Below are 16885 nucleotides of genomic sequence, written 5' to 3' on the forward strand. Positions count from 1 at the left end.
AGAATCAGAACATGAACAATGTGAATACAGGAGTTTTTAGAGAACAATACTGGTTCTTACCCTGGTCCAGGCCTTCGTCAGGTTCTCGGAAACGGACCTTCCTTTTAGAGACGGGTTTAGAGGCGGCGGGGGTAGGAGTGTTAGCTCCTTCCAGAGAGACTCTTCTCTTTAAGATTGACACAAGACCAGCAGCTGGAGTTATCTGAAGCACAGAAGACAGGTTATTGAGAAAGATTACTGTGCTCAAGGGCTTGGAATGAGGATGGATCCCATTTCATTTCCCACAAAAATTAGGAAAAGCACTAACACAGTTTAACCACTAGATGTCACTATGAGCTAAGTGGGTGATACATCATAAAAGAAAAGTATATAGGGTAAGATTTAGATATAGAAAAACTGGAATTTATTGCTTTTAAGCAACAAGCTGGTTTCTGGTCTTTGTCTGTCTGGATGGATGGTGTAGTATGTAAAATATAACGTTATCTAACTGTGTCAGATTTAACAAGGAATATTTATTATGCTGATTTTTTGTTTCCTAAATTGTATATAAATACTAAAATAAATATAAATACTAAATCTGCATACAAGTACAATATAATTACACATTTTTATTTTTATGCTAATCAAAATGTATATAAAAGAGAGTATTTTGAGGTCTTTTCAGGTAAATCTGGCATAATCTGTTTTTTGTTTAGTTTTAGTTTTTTGCTAAAATGTGAATTATTTCTTAACTTTCTTTACCCTGTATCCAGACATTTAGAAACATGGTAAAAACATTAAATTTTTCAAGCTTGCAAGAATAACAAGTTCTTAATAATATTAATAATGCAAGTGTCTATACACTTAAAAATAAAGGTTCTTAAATGGTTCTCTGGCAGGGTGTGTGGCTCCATGAAGAACCTTTAAAGAACCTTTCCATTGCACAAAAAGTTCTTTGTAGTGCAAAAAGTTTCTTTAGACTATAAAATGGTTAGACAAAATGGTTCTTTAAAGAACTTTTCACAAAACGGTTCTTTGAAGAACCAAAAATAGTTATTCTATGGCATCACTATATGAAAACCCATTTTTGGTTCTTCCTGGCACCTTTATTTTTAAGGGTGTACAAGTTTATTTACACAAAATAGCTCATAATAAAACTTTATCATCTCAAGCAAGTATGTTAAATAATAAATATCCTTTAATATTCAACAAAGAGCTGAAGTCTATTTGTCCAGCACTTCATCTGAGTTTACCCCACCTCTTAAATTATGCACATTTAAGAATGAAAGTATTGTAGATGCTGGTCAGGAAAGAGGAGTCAGTTAAGTTACATCACCAGCCATTGAAGAATGGAAAAGGTCATGGAGAGGTCAAACTAAAGACCATAAGCACTGAGAATGAGTGGACATTCTGAAGTGCTGCCCTCTGGCCAATCAATACTTAATGAATACCATAAATACATTTAAATTATGGCTGGGCAAGTTAACGCGTTATTATCCCGTTAACGCATTTATTAATTAACGCCGACAATTATTTTATCGCGCATTAACGCAGTTATTTATTATTATATTGTAAGGCCGTTGCTCACTGCCTCTGAATACACATACGGTCAAACAAACCATTGGTCACTGGAGAATACAGTGCTGTCTGTAGCCTAAGCCAAGGGCTTGACATTCTTTGTCTGGGACAAATGGGACAAATAAAATATAAAAATAACCAGAAACGCGAGAATGATTCAGATTTTTTTGTTGTTTTTATTATACTCAATGTAAACAGCGATTGATGAGCGTTGAGGCTCGTGCTGCCTGTCTCTTTGTGAGAGACATTCGTGGAGAAATCAAAACAAAAAAAGCAGCAATATAAACTCACAGAAGAAACATACTGGGGTAAAACTGAGTTTTTTGTAGTTGTTGATATTTATGATTTATGATATTGTTAATAACACAAGTCGACTTTGCAATCGTGAAATGTGTAGCATGAATGGTGTAGCCTAGTTCAATTAACAAGTAGCCTAATTAATATTAAGTTAATTAAATTTTAGATCCAAACAACCTTTTTTTGTTCCATTTCACCATGATTTCGAAAATAGTTCCAGAGGAAAGCAACACTCAGTGCCGTGTTTTGTAACTAAATGATTCAGCGATTTGAATGAATCATTTGATTAAACGACTCAATGACTCGCTCATGAAGACGATCACTTGCTGCCCCCTATTGGCGGTTATGTTTAAAAGTATGATTGCATGCTTTATTTAGAACATCAATCTTATAACATTATTTATTGCAGCTGTATTTTTTGCAGTTTAAACTATTTAATTTGATTGGTAACAGGCTATAGTGTTTTTACTATTATAACTGAATTTATTAATCAAATGTAAGAATTTAACAGGAAAGATGATGCAAACATTTAGATACAATATTTAAAAAATTGGCCTTTATAAAATTAAACAACGCCCTGGGGTGAATATCACAAATATGCAGATTTAAGTCAGCCTATGTTAAAGCTGACAGAACACTGATGAGAATATTACTACAGAATCAATAGATGTATACCACCAATTTAATTTAATCTGATTAAATTAATGTTTAAGTTGATATTTACAAGAAATATTGTAACTGTTACTAACTTTTAACTGCCTGCTGTAAAAAGCTACTTTATTTGTTTAAAGTGTTTGCAAACCATATGTTATTGCACTTTTGTTCATTAAGCAGCACTTTTGTATTCATTATTGAATTTTGCGCATACTGCGACTAATCAAAGAAAATCATGCGATAAATCGCGATTAAACATTTTACCGTCGCCGAGCACTAATTTAAATATTAATTGTTTGAGTGTGAGTGGGCTGCATATTAAGTATTAGAAATGCTGATCAAATACATTTTGAAGTGTAAGTATTAAAATGACTAAAACTGAAATAAAAATGAATTAAAACTAAACAGACATATATAAAACCTAAAAAGTCATAACAAAACAGTTACAAAAACTAAAATTAAAACTACATTTAAAAAATAGTCTAAGTTGAAGTCAATAGCACTATTTGCACGGGATTAATATTATCTAGGGACCTCTGTGATTTAGAAATTACTCCCCCACATCTGAATTTTGCATGGCACATTCGCACAGGATAAGCAAAGACTGTAATTTTACTCAAGTTTACTGACCTATCTCCCGGATATGATGTCAAGACTTGTAAATGTTTTTTTTGTTATAGATATAGTTGTATGAAAGGATAAACAGTTATATGTATCGATATTGGTTTGATTATTTTATAGTAATACAAATTATTTCGTTCAGTTAGAGAACAGACGCTACATTTAAAAACTGAATTGAGCACAGACCAGCGGCAGGAGTCAGATTTCATTTATAACGAGGGAGAAGCTGACAATACTACGGCGGAAGATTCACTTTCAAAACTAAATGTAAAAGCGCCCGATTAAGCGAGCTTGTCATTGTACTGTTCCGTTATGTTTTTCATTAAGAATAGTATTGATATTAATATTAAACACTCATTGTAAAGTGAAAGTACACTGTAAAAAAAAAGAAGAAGAAAAAAAAATTCTCCAATTGAAGATTTTCTAGTGACTGATCACATCTACTTTTTTTAGTTGGCCCAATTGAAGTTCTGTGAATTGATGCAATTTAATTTACAGATATTCAATTCAGCCAACTGAAAAAATTAGATGTGATCACTAGAAAATGTTCAATTGGAGACCTGATTTTTTTTACAGTGTATAATCTGTGTAATATACAGTGTATAATCCGAGTAATATACAGTGTATAATCCGTGTAATATACAGTGTATAATCCGTGTAATATACAGTGTATAATCCGTGTAATATACAGTGTATAATCCGTGTAATATACAGTGTATAATCCGTGTAATATACAGTGTATAATCCGTGTAATATACAGTGTATAATCCGTGTAATATACAGTGTATAATCCGTGTAATATACAGTGTATAATCCGTGTAATATACAGTGTATAATCCGTGTAATATACAGTGTATAATCCGTGTAATATACAGTGTATAATCCGTGTAATATACAGTGTATAATCCGTGTATTATACAGTGTATAATCCGTGCAATATACAGTGTATAATCCGTGTAATATACAGTGTATAATCCGTGTAATATACAGTGTATAATCCGTGTAATATACAGTGTATAATCCGTGTAATATACAGTGTATAATCCGTGTAATATACAGTGTATAATCCGTGTAATATACAGTGTATAATCCGTGTAATATACAGTGCATAATCCGTGTAATATACAGTGTATAATCCGTGTAATATACAGTGTATAATCCTTGTAATATACAGTGTATAATCCGTGTAATATACAGTGTATAATCCGTGTAATATACAGTGTATAATCCGTGTAATATACAGTGTATAATCCGTGTAATATACAGTGTATAATCCGTGTAATATACAGTGTATAATCCGTGTAATTTACAGTGTATAATCTGTGTATTATACAGTGTATAATCCGTGTAATATACAGTGTATAATCCGTGTATTATACAGTGTATAATCCGTGCAATATACAGTGTATAATCCGTGTAATATACAGTGTATAATCCGTGTAATATACAGTGTATAATCCGTGTAATATACAGTGCATAAACCGTGTAATATACAGTGCATAATCCGTGTAATATACAGTGCATAATCCGTGTAATATACAGTGTATAATCCGTGTAATATACAGTGTATAATCCGTGTAATATACAGTGTATAATCCGTGTAATATACAGTGTATAATCCGTGTAATATACAGTGTATAATCCGTGTAATATACAGTGTATAATCCGTGTATTATACAGTGTATAATCCGTGTAATATACAGTGTATAATCCATCTATTATACAGTGTATAATCCGTGTAATATACAGTGTATAATCCATCTATTATACAGTGTATAATCCGTGTAATATACAGTGTATAATCCGTGTAATATACAGTGTATAATCCGTGTAATATACAGTGCATAATCCGTGTAATATACAGTGTATAATCCGTGTAATATACAGTGCATAATCCGTGTAATATACAGTGCATAATCCGTGTAATATACAGTGTATAATCCGTGTAATATACAGTGCATAATCCGTGTAATATACAGTGTATAATCCGTGTAATATACAGTGTATAATCCGTGTGTCCTCACGGGAATTCATATTCATAGGATTGTTTTTCACAAAAACAAAACAAAAACCTTGGTTTCGACTCATTATTCATTGTCGACAGCTCCAAATTTGGCAAGATCTGTCTCAATGAAAACAAATGTTTCAAGCACTGCAATTACAGTTCTCTATTTTTGCTCCACAGCAGCCATTTCATTTGTCAATTGAGACTACAGCCAACGGTTTTCAGTGAGGCGCTCATTAAATGACTCAAATCCACAAAGAGTTTAAAAGCAGAAAAGCAGACCTTCCTCACAGTAACTGCTCACTAAACACTGTATAAAATGTCCAAAACGAGTAAATGAGGATTTTTGTGTTTTTTTACCTTAAGGGTGTTGTTAGATACATGAAGCACAGTGTGTGTCAAATGTGTTCCTAAAAGCCAACAACAGCCAAACAGTTTACTTTACTCAATAATTTATCAAACTCAGTTTTGTGTTTTTAAGCTTTCATAAAATAAATTATTTTTATAAGGTAAAAACGCACATAAGCAGTGTGAAAAATTAATGGGACAAACAAACAAACAGATGCATTAATCACTTGAGTAAATAAACACAAGTAATTAGACTTCAAAACACTTCACATTGTGGTGAGCCAATTAAGTGGGACATTAACAGTGAGCAGGCCAAAAATAACACATGCTTATCATCGCAAATTAAAAATCACTTTCAACTCCTCAAATGCACTCTGATGGCCCTCTTATCCAGAAAATGATGAGTGTGGACATAAATCAGTCAGGTAACGTTTGCTCTCTCGCTCTCTCGCTCTCTCGCTCTCTCGCTCTCTCTCTCTCTCTCTCTCTCTCTCTAAGGTCATTGAACATTATAAGCCACAGAAGGCCATGATAACTCCATCACTGATTAGACCTGGAAGACATTCTGTACACATCTCAATAACATCGACTAGAGCTTCACAATAAATCCACTTCCAGGATGCTGTGTCATTAATTTGTGATTGAACAGATATACTTGAAACGAAAGATGGAACAAACAACTATCTGAGTCACTTTGTTGACCGACTGGTCCACTAAATCATCTGTTTGACTAATGGTAGAGTGAAATCGGTGCTAATCTGCTAACATTTGGCATTTTCAGGTGGCTTATTCAAACAGCCGTTGAACACAAGTCACTTGATAATGCCTTGATTTAGCAGAGCTTTTATTATGCCGCAGATGAGCGCTTAGGCTTCTCCCCGTCATGCTTATGTGGGGTAATGCAGCTCTATTTTTTTTTTATCATATTAGATACATTTGAGTGTGTTGAAAGTTATGTTATAATGCTACTTTGTGCATTCGCTCGGCGGCTACTATGAGAAACTTGTTGCACACTGCAGTGAGCTAGATTGCTTGGTAAAACATGGTACTCATGGTAAATAGAAAAAACAAAACAAAAAACAAGATTTAAACAATTGGGCTAACTGTGTTGAGGTATAACAATATGTTTATTCAAACAGTTGCTCACTCGTGTAATAAAACACAATATATTAAAGTGCCGTTGGTGTTTCCATGGTTCCACATTCTTGGATAATGTAAGTACACAAGTCAGCACAATATATAACATTGTTCTAGTGGTTTTTGGATATTTTAATATAAAAATCTTACATATTGTGCCTTTAAATATCATGTACAAAGAGTTTGCTCAATTTTAGCAGTTTTGTTTACATAACATTAATAAGCTATTGTAATTTATATGAACATTCATATATGTCAGAGAAGTCACCCTGCTCTGTAGATACTGACACTGATAGTGCAGTCAGTACATTCATTTTTTTATTCGGCAAGGATGCATTAAATTAATAAAAAGTGTCATTGTAAGTGTAATTTCAAGTGAGTGTTGTTATTTTCACTTGTAATATTTCCAAGAATACTGAAAAAAATGCATAATGTATTCCATAAAAATATTAAGAAGCACAACTGTTTTCAACATTGCTTAAGCAGCACATCAATTTATTAGAATGATTTCTGAAAGATCATGTGACACTCAAGACTTGAGTAATAATGCTGAAAATTCAGCTTTGATCACATAAAATTACCCTTTATAATCCATTACACATTTTTTTTAATTGTAATAATATTTCACAAAAATTACTTTATTTTCATCAAATAAACACTTTTCATCACAATTATGGTGAGCATAAGAGACTTGTTCCAAAAACATGTAAAAAAAAAAAAAAAAAAAAAAAATCCACACACTTTTGAATGATAAGTGTATGTGCTTCTGTTAGTTGTTTTGCATAGTGCTCCCTAATGAACGCGATTCTGCAATACAATATGGATGAATTTCTTAACAGATCCCAAATGTGCTGGGGAGAAGATATTATCCCATTCTGCCAGCGCTGTGTGCATCCATCGAGTCTACAAACAAAACAATAAATATACGAATTCTGCACGATATAATGAATACTGCACGCAATCCAAACATGCTTTGATTTCTTTGTCCAGATCAGTACGTTCTGTCTGGTTAAAAAGCATCAAGATTAGGTCCTACTGAGCACCATTGGGTTTGCACTCACACCATGTTGTCGACCTTTCCAAGAAAAAGGACATACCTGTTCAAAAGTCAAACCATTTTAACTAGCCTGAAAAACTTGACAATTGATGGTGGAGGCTGAAGGTCAAAATCCACCTGATAAACACCATTGGCCATTGTTGAGTAACAACTTTTGTGCAACATCTATTTTTGGCACACAGAAGAAGATATTAGGAAAAGTGTCAATGGGATCCCAACATTCTGCCAAATATCTTCTTTTGTGTGTTCACAGAATGTCATACAGGTTTCGAATGACATGAGGGAGAGTAAATTATGCTAGAATTTTTAGTTTTTTCTGTAGTCTTTTCATTTTACAGAACATTTTTGGCCCTTTAACCCTTTCCCTGCCATTGATGGAAATTTCTGGATTTTCACGGTTATACATCTGGGGGTGCAATTGTACATTTTCTGAAAGAGCACTGAATATCCTAATAAAAACACAGGTGAAGAAGAAGCAGAAACAAGCAAAATCACAAGCATTCACAAACAATAAACAATCAAAACGGCCTAATATTACTGAATTAAATGTGTACCCAGGACAAGCTTTAGGACTGTGAAGCTTTGGGTGGTGTTGATGGACAATTAACTTATAATATTGACACAATATTACTCTTTTTACTGTATTTTTGAGAGCAGACTAAGCACTATTCTGGAATCAAGATTCGCCCCCTAGAGAAACGGCACATGACATGTTTGGGAACACAGCACAAAGGCGTTTAAGACGCAGGTTCATGAAAGCCTGTATTGTGCTGACAGAGATCAGTAGTCCAGATTCATTGTTGATTGTCTCACTGAGGGTGGAAGTGTCATTATGCATCACACCCGGCTGCCTGTTACAATCATTCAGCTCTGGCATTCAGGGGAAAGGTCACCCTTCAGGTCATCCAGCTCTCTAAATCACTGCTAAGATTCCGATATCTATTATGCATGTTCTTATCAGACGCCTTCTCACCACAGCAAGTTAACTTACAAGAAAGAGGTAATTACCAAGCCAGGGAGCTGAGATCATGCACAACACGCTGAGCTTAAAAAAAACAAAGTACACAAAGAAAATAAAACAAGGGACATACAATAATCACAAACACATAATGCTTCTATACCACATATGAGTTGAGCTCTGTGTTAGTTCAACGAAACATTTAAATTCTGTCATTATTACAAAATTACATTATTGAGAGAGAGAGAGAGAGAGAGAGAGAGAGAGAGAGAGAGAGAGAGAGAGAGAGAGAGAGAGAGAGAGAGAGAGAGAGAGAGAGAGAGGAGAGAGATTTGGGTTTACACAATGTGTGTGAGTAATGTGTATAATTATTATGTATATTTGAATACACACACACACACACACACACACACACACACACACACACACACACACACACACACACACACACACACACACAGACAGACAGACACACACACACACACACACACACACACACACACACACACACACACACACACACACACACACACACACACACACACTTTTATTTTGGATGTGATTAATCAATTTGACAGTATTATTATTATCATTATTATTTTATGTATAATAAAAATCACACAAAGTATTTTTATTACTTTATATATTCTATTATATTATAAAAATATTGATTCCCTTAATTTGAGGGTAGAGAGTATTATTTTAATTCTTTAGTGCAAAAATAAGATATTTTGATATATTATTGCTTGCAAAATCATCCTTTTATGATTGGGACTACTGTTATAGTTGGAAATCGATATGAACAGGGTTCCCTTTCTATTCTTATCATACACAGTTTACTGGGGTTGAAATAAGTATTATATTATTATTACATAACAAGGTTTCGTTCTCAGAAAACAAAATGATTGTATTGTTAACTGAGCCTGGAATATTCCTTTGAGTTAATGACTACAGTGCAGTTCTAAAGGTGATGACGGTGTCCTATGTAAGATGATGACATCACTCTGACATCACTGGATGCTATAGACATCATAGTGATGCTAGCAGATTCTAAATCTTAAAGAAAATATTTTCAAAAACAGTTTAAAAGGTGGTGTGTGGGATTTTTTTCCAAATGTGATATACTTTCTCTTCTCCCAACTTACGATGCAGACAATTGTAAGCAAGCAAGCCATTTGTAAACTGTTTTTTGCATTTGGTGATGTAATGCTTGATCTTTAACTCTCTGCCAAATTTGCATAGCATTCATAATATATGCAGAATATTACATATATTTTCAATATAAGAGTCAGTAAAAGCTTAGCAAAGTACCCGATTAGAAGGATTTAAAATGAATCCGATTAGAAATCATCCTAATTCTCAAAACAAAGCCATGCCAATCACAAAAGTAAAGTTGTCAAAATTGACTGAAAAATCTCCTTTACTCACCTCTTCCACCTGTATGCGCTTGGCCATGTCATCCAGCATGGACACATTTATAATATCCAGCAACTCCACCCCATTCCCATTCTCCTCTAGCTCCAACTCTGGTGTATTTTCAGGAATTTCCTGCCCCTGAGGTTCATGATCTTCTCCTCCTTCCTCCAGCTTTATAGCCTTTTCTACCTCCCCTCCATCTTCCTGTTTAACGTGTGGTACGTCCACCATCACGTCCTGTCCCGTATCCACAGTGTCCCCCGTTCCCTCCATCACCACTCCTGGTCCAATAGTGTCCACATGAGGCTGCTGGGCCTCCATGTTGCCTGGTTGAGCAGCGTCCATTGGAGACTCAGTCTCTGGTGCGGCATCCCTGTGGGAAGCTGCCACACTTATGCCCTCTTCTTCTGCTCCTGCATCCTTACAGGCTGGAGAGGAGGAGCCGTCCGTCACAGCTGAGGAGAAGGAAGAGGGTGTGTCTGAAGAGGGGGAGGGGTCATGCTGCTGTTCGCTCTGATGGGATTGTGGGGCAATGCTGCTACGATCTTCAGGATGGATGTCTTCCTGTACCTTATATGTACTCTGATCCTCCATAACCTTCCCTGTATTAGAGAGAGAGAGAGAGAGAGAGAGAGAGAGAGAGAGAGAGAGAGAGAGAGAGAGAGAGAGAGAGAGAGAGAGAGAGAGAGAGAGAGAGAGAGAGAGAGAGAGAGAGAGAGAGAGAGAGAGAGGTTCATGTAACACCAGTTAAACTTTCTTGAGACTAAAAGGAATGGAATACAGTCCTACTGCATACGGGACAATATGTACTGAATATTGCCTTCTTTTTGTCAAAGTAACACGTTAAATATTTCAAACTAAACATTTCATCGACATCATCTCATTTTTTAATTATGCAAGTGGAGTCCAGATATAATTGCTTAAAAATATATAATTATTAGCATTTTTAATGTACTGCTATTGTACAAACCTGATTCCAAAAAAAGTTAGGACACTGTACAAATAGTGAATAAAACAGAATGCAATGATGTGGAATTTCAAATTTCAATATTTTATTCAGAATACAACATAGATGACATATCAAATGTTTAAACAAAGAAAATGTATACTTTTAAGAGTTGCTTAAAGTTCAAGTTGCTTTTAAATTTCATGGCATCAACACATCTCAAAAAAGTTGGGACAATGCCATGTTTACCAGTGTGTGGCATCCCTTCTTCTTTTTATAACAGTTTCCAAACTTCTGGGGACTGAGGAGACAAGTTGCTCAAGTTTAGGAATAGGAATGTTGTCCCATTCTTGTCTAATACAGGCTTCTAGTTGCTCAACGGTCTTAGGTCTTCTTTGTCGCATCTTCCTCTTTATGATGCGCCAAATGTTTTCTATGGGTGAAAGATCTGGACTGCAGACTGGCCATTTCAGTACCCGGATCCTTCTTTTACGCAGCCATGATGTTGCAATTGATGCAATATTTGGTCTGGCACTATCATGTGTGAAAATGCAAGGTCTTCCCTGAAAGAGATGGCATCTGGATGGGAGCATATGTTGTTCTTGAACTTGGATATACATTTCAGCATTGATGGTGCCTTTCCAGATGTGTAAGCTGCCCATACCACACACACTCTTGCAATCCCATACTATCAGAGATGCAGGCTTCTGAACTGAGCGCTGATAACAACTTGGGTTGTCTTTGTCCTCTTCTTTTTTATGGCATGGCCTTCCAGTTTTCCAAAAAGAACTTCAAATTTTGATTCGTCTGACCACACAACAGTTTTCCGCAGTAGAACAGTAGTCTATTTTAAATGAGCCTTTGCCCAGAGAAAATGCCTGCGCTTTGGGATAATGTTTAGAAATGGCTACTTTTTTAACCTGTAGAGTTTTAGCCAGCAATGGCGAATGGCATGTTGGATTGTGTTCAAATAAAAACAATTCTGGAAGTATTTCTGAGCCCATGTTGTAATTTCCTTTACAGTAGCATTCCTGATGTGATGCAGTGACGTCTAAGAGTAATCATTTAAATAAATTACCAGTCTGTATAAATATAAAATGTCCAAAGGGAACAGTTCATGTGTGCATTTCTCTCTTCCATGAAATGGGGAATTTTTAATTTTTCTCAACCCTGATAAATGCTGGAAAATACCATGATTATTATGCTGGCATGCTATTCCGAACTGAACATACTCACCCCTACCTTCCTGCACTTTGTCTGATTTCCTTGAGTTGAACAGCGACGTGGTTGTTTGACCATGAGGGCTTTGTGTACAACAGAACAGATCAATGGCAGACGATCAATCACTATCGATGCATCAAGGCCTTATTGCCTCCAGCCCTGCCGATCAATAATGCAGGACTCTACTGTTGAACGCTCTCCTCTCCCTCCGTGGTCATAAACACGCGCCAGACGCTGTGCTGCTCAGAGACAGGATCTAAGTGATGACAGCTCGCTGCAGTCAGAGCTCAGAGAAAGACACATGACAACCAGCGCCGGGCCTGATGCAGTCGACTGCTCATTTTTTACAAAACTACACTCTTCCTGCTATCTTCCTACAGTTAAGGACTCATTTTTACACAAAACAGATGCATTCAAGTATCACTAGAGATATATTTCCTTTCCCCTTCCTATGCTATGCTTGAGGTTTATATTAAAGTCAATGGGGATGCACCCGAGTTCATGACTCTCTCTTGTCTAACGAGCTAATGATCTAAATCACATGTGTTAGATAAGAGAGACATACAAACTGAGCAGTGGACTGGGGACGAGGACTAGAATAGAGTATGCATGTGAAAAACACACAAAGCACATCTAAAGCGGGAAAGAGCTTTGAGATTGATTGTACGAATAGATTTGACCAGAAATCTGAGGTATATTTTTACAGACTGCCGAAAGCTACAGAAAAGAGAAGCAAATGGTTTGCTGCAATTCACAGAAACAACTGGACTCCAGGCAGCGAAACATGGATCATTTTGTGTCAATATGTTGAATTCTATGGTAAAATCATACCCTATATATTGTATTGTTATATATTGCATTAAAAAGTCATCAGTTAAATATTTCCCATCTTATATTCTGCATGATTGGATGTGTTTAAATAAGCACTGACAAAAATTATACAAGTTGTAGGACTGGAGGAAATGACGATATATATAACATTGATACAAGTGATCATCCGGTTTTGAACCTACCCATTTTGTATTTATATAAAGCGCTCACTGGCAAATATTATGCTTTTTGCTTTATGCATTTCCCTAGTGTTGAAATCAGGCACATATAAGTGTCAGGAAACACGATTACTTGCTGCATGTCAATATCCATGTATCACTTGATCTTTGGTAAGTTATAAGGAACACTATATGGAGTCCAAACTTTACTGTAAACTGCGAAAATGCGATTAAAACAAACAATTATCAGTTTCCCCTATTAAATCCAGTCATGCAGCAGCCTTTTTTGCCACTCAGTCCAGCTGACCTGTTCTGGTGTCATGAGAAATCCTGTCCCCCTTTGAAATAGTGTGGCTTAGGACACCAGAGTGATTCTATTGGCTGAAAAAACTTTTAATGGGTAATCTGTTCACAGCCTGATAACAATTCTTAAAAAATCACGTTTTGATTTTTGTTGTTTAAATTGTGTTAAAATAGTCTAAAACTATTAAAAACTATATACATTTCTATTTTATAATTTTCATTCATTTTAATACATTTATATTCTTTAAATAAATGCACATTTAAATAATCATAATCTTAAAAAAAATATTTGCATCCCTACCAAAGCCACATTAGCAAAAAGGTTATTATTATTATTATTTTTTGGAACGATTTGTTGATGAATTGGAACCCTTTAGAAAATCATAAACCACAGTTCACGGCACGGCACGCCAGTCTCAAATGCACAGTTACGTCTAACAACAAGAGGCATGATATTAGGATCAACTTCTGGACTAGAATTCTGTATGAATGAGCAGGCCAAGGGAATGTAATCAATCTCTAACTTATGCGTCTCGGAGGGTAAAGTCGCAGGAAGAGATGCACCTGCTGCTGGAGTCTGGGCCAAGCAAAAAGAGTGCTCAACAGACCCCAGAACAGGTGGCCGGGCAGAGGGTGCTTGCAAGAGTGCGAAAATGTGTGTGTGGTGCTGCCATGCCTGGCTTGTAAAAGTGAAACCGGGTCATGGAACTCAATGCGAATAACACAGTGTTCAGGTAACATAGCCCAGCACCACATCAGCTGCAAGAGCTAGTGAGAAAGAGAGGTCTCATCAATAAGGCATGATCTGGAGGGAACTTTAACTCGTGTGTGTGTGTGTGTGTGTGTGTGTACTTGAAGAAGGGGACATGGGGTTTGTCCTGTCTATAGATGAAGTAAGAATGTTTTTTGAATGGAACTGGTAAGGTCTAAATGTACAGTAGACTAGGTATTAACTATGTGTAAAATAAGGTTGTTTAATTGTTTTTAATTTAAATAAATTCAATTCAATTTGTTTCTCCAAAAGGAATCCGTAAAGTCTAATCTAGTAAACGTACACAGACTAGGAGTTAACTACTAATATTTAAATATGAAATTAATAAAATAAAATAGGGTAATAATGTAATTTGTTTATTTATTTGTTTAATTTCTTAATAAATATTAAATTGTTTTATTTGCCAAAATTCAGTGAAAATTTATTTTCATAACCATTTATAATAAAAAAAATATTGCAACTTCCTCCATCTCTAAAACAAATTGTTTGCTTTATTTTTAAAATTAATTTAATTTAAAATTGACTTGTTTCTTGAAAAGAATCTGCAAAGCCCAATTTACTAAACATATGGTAGAATATGTGTTAAACATTAATATTAAAATATGAAATGAATGAGTACATTTTATTTACCCTATTACCCTGTTTACTTTCTTAGACTTTCTATATTTATTTGTCATATTTATTTTCATAAACATTTATTAAAATATTATAACTTTCTCCACCTCTGGATGAAAAAAGACTATTTTTGTATTATTAATAACAGAGTTTAACATGTTTTCATCAAATCCAGATAAGTATTACCTACATTATTTCATGCTGAATATTATTGGTATTATAATAAATAAAATAAATTAATTATGGTAATTTCTCAGATGGTATTGAAATCCCTTCTTATTTTTTTAAAACCATTAACATGTTAATTTGATAAAGCAATTGATAAAGTCCAAGACAATGTGTTTGTTTCCCCACTGTAGTTTATGGTCTGTTTTATGTGATCTCATCTGGTCTGTCATTGGCAAAATAAACTCACCTGAGCTGCATGAAAGCACTTGCGTGTTCAGGATTTGCTCTCCTCCCAGTGTTTCTCTGATCACACTGTTCTTTTGCACTTTGGACACCTCACACTATGAACACACACAGACAACACTGACTTTCACACGCTGTTCTTAAAAAAAATTGATTCCCCTCCATTACGGTTACATACGTATCCACATGGAGTCCCAAACATGAGCATCAAACAGACTGTCTTACCTTCTCAATGCTCCGTGCAGGTCTGAAAAAAAGACGAGATACAGTCAAGTGTCAGTCAAAATCACCTTAAGGTCCTGTAGTATCCTTATTTTTTTTCAACTCCATCCCTTTAGCAGTGGGACAACGTGCATAAAAGGGGACGCAAATCTAAGGTCGGTCCGCTCAGCGGGAATCTAATATTAGCACGGCACATTTCCCATACTGAAACTCTAGCACTTGTCTCGAATTGCTGAAAGCACAGCAACGGGCCATATGCTTAAACCATTACAGCTAGAGCGCAGAAATGAGAAACAGACTGGCTAAATTTAGGAGGGGAAAGAGAGAAGCTCAGGTGTGGCTGCCGGTGAAAGTGGCTGGCTCAAATTAACAGGACAGAAAGACAGTTTTTACCCCGTATTTAAATTGTGTAGTGGCTCGAAAGGTTAAACATTTACTTATACTCCATTTACAGCACTGCTAACATATTTTTATAGAGCTCAAGCTCCATGGGACAACTGATCCAAGAGAGTACAGATATATATATTTAAACAAAGCTCAAATTAATAACAAAAAATAAAATGTAATGGTGTTTACATGATCTGTATGGTTAAGCTATATGAGTGTGCAATAAATAAAAATCTAATAAAAATGGTGTTGACTGGATCAGTGTGACTGAAGTAATGTAGTGTGCAAAAAATAAAACTAATTAATGTTGCCATGGGGCCATATTCACAAAACATTTTATTATTCTATTCCCAAAAGCTGCTATTCCCAAAGCTGCTGAGAGCAACTTTTACTGAGGACTAGAGAGAAGTCTTAAGCTAAGAGTAAGGGCGGGGTTGACCTCGTTGACATTGATGATATCAGCAAGCAACTAGCTAAGCCCACATTTGATTGGCTGATGGCTGATTTGTAAGACCTCCGTTAATCTTCGGAACAAAAATATTACATTTTTGGTGAAAATTATTTTTGTTCAAATCCAATGGCTCAGAAAGGCCCCCACAATGTCATTTCCTCTCTCAAGACCCATAAAAGACACTAAAGACATCGTTGAAAGTCCATCTCTCTACAGTGGTTCTACAATGATTTTCTAAAGAGACGAGAATAGTTTCTGTGCGCAATTTTCCAGCTCGCTCCGTTAGTTGTGAAGCAGTTGACTGGCTAAAGCCCTATTCAGACGGTAATTGTTCCTCGTGGGGTTGGAAGGTATTGACATCATTTACAGGGGCTAGTCAGTGATTTTATTGCCAACCGATTCCCACCACCCACTTAAAAATCCCTGGCCGAGTTACCTACTGCTTTTGACAAACACCAAGCTCGTGTGGTGATGTAGCTGTCCGAATCCACATCTCTGAGTTTTCAAGAATATATCAC

General features: G+C 35.6%; 1 protein-coding gene across 1 annotated transcript in view; it reads right to left on the reverse strand.

The window, feature by feature from the left end:
• The window catches only part of cnsta (consortin, connexin sorting protein a), a 45778-nt gene that overhangs the window by 1401 nt on the left and 27492 nt on the right, over nt 1-16885 (reverse strand). The window contains exons 7-10 of the mRNA XM_067455894.1: nt 15533-15554; nt 15312-15405; nt 10063-10652; nt 61-202 (exon numbers count right to left, since the gene is read on the reverse strand). Of these exons, the coding sequence (XP_067311995.1) occupies nt 61-202; nt 10063-10652; nt 15312-15405; nt 15533-15554 (848 nt within the window). The remainder of the gene's footprint in view (nt 1-60; nt 203-10062; nt 10653-15311; nt 15406-15532; nt 15555-16885) is intronic.

This window comes from Pseudorasbora parva, chromosome 10, assembly GCF_024679245.1.
Source record: "Pseudorasbora parva isolate DD20220531a chromosome 10, ASM2467924v1, whole genome shotgun sequence".
Taxonomy (NCBI): Eukaryota; Metazoa; Chordata; class Actinopteri; order Cypriniformes; family Gobionidae; genus Pseudorasbora; species Pseudorasbora parva.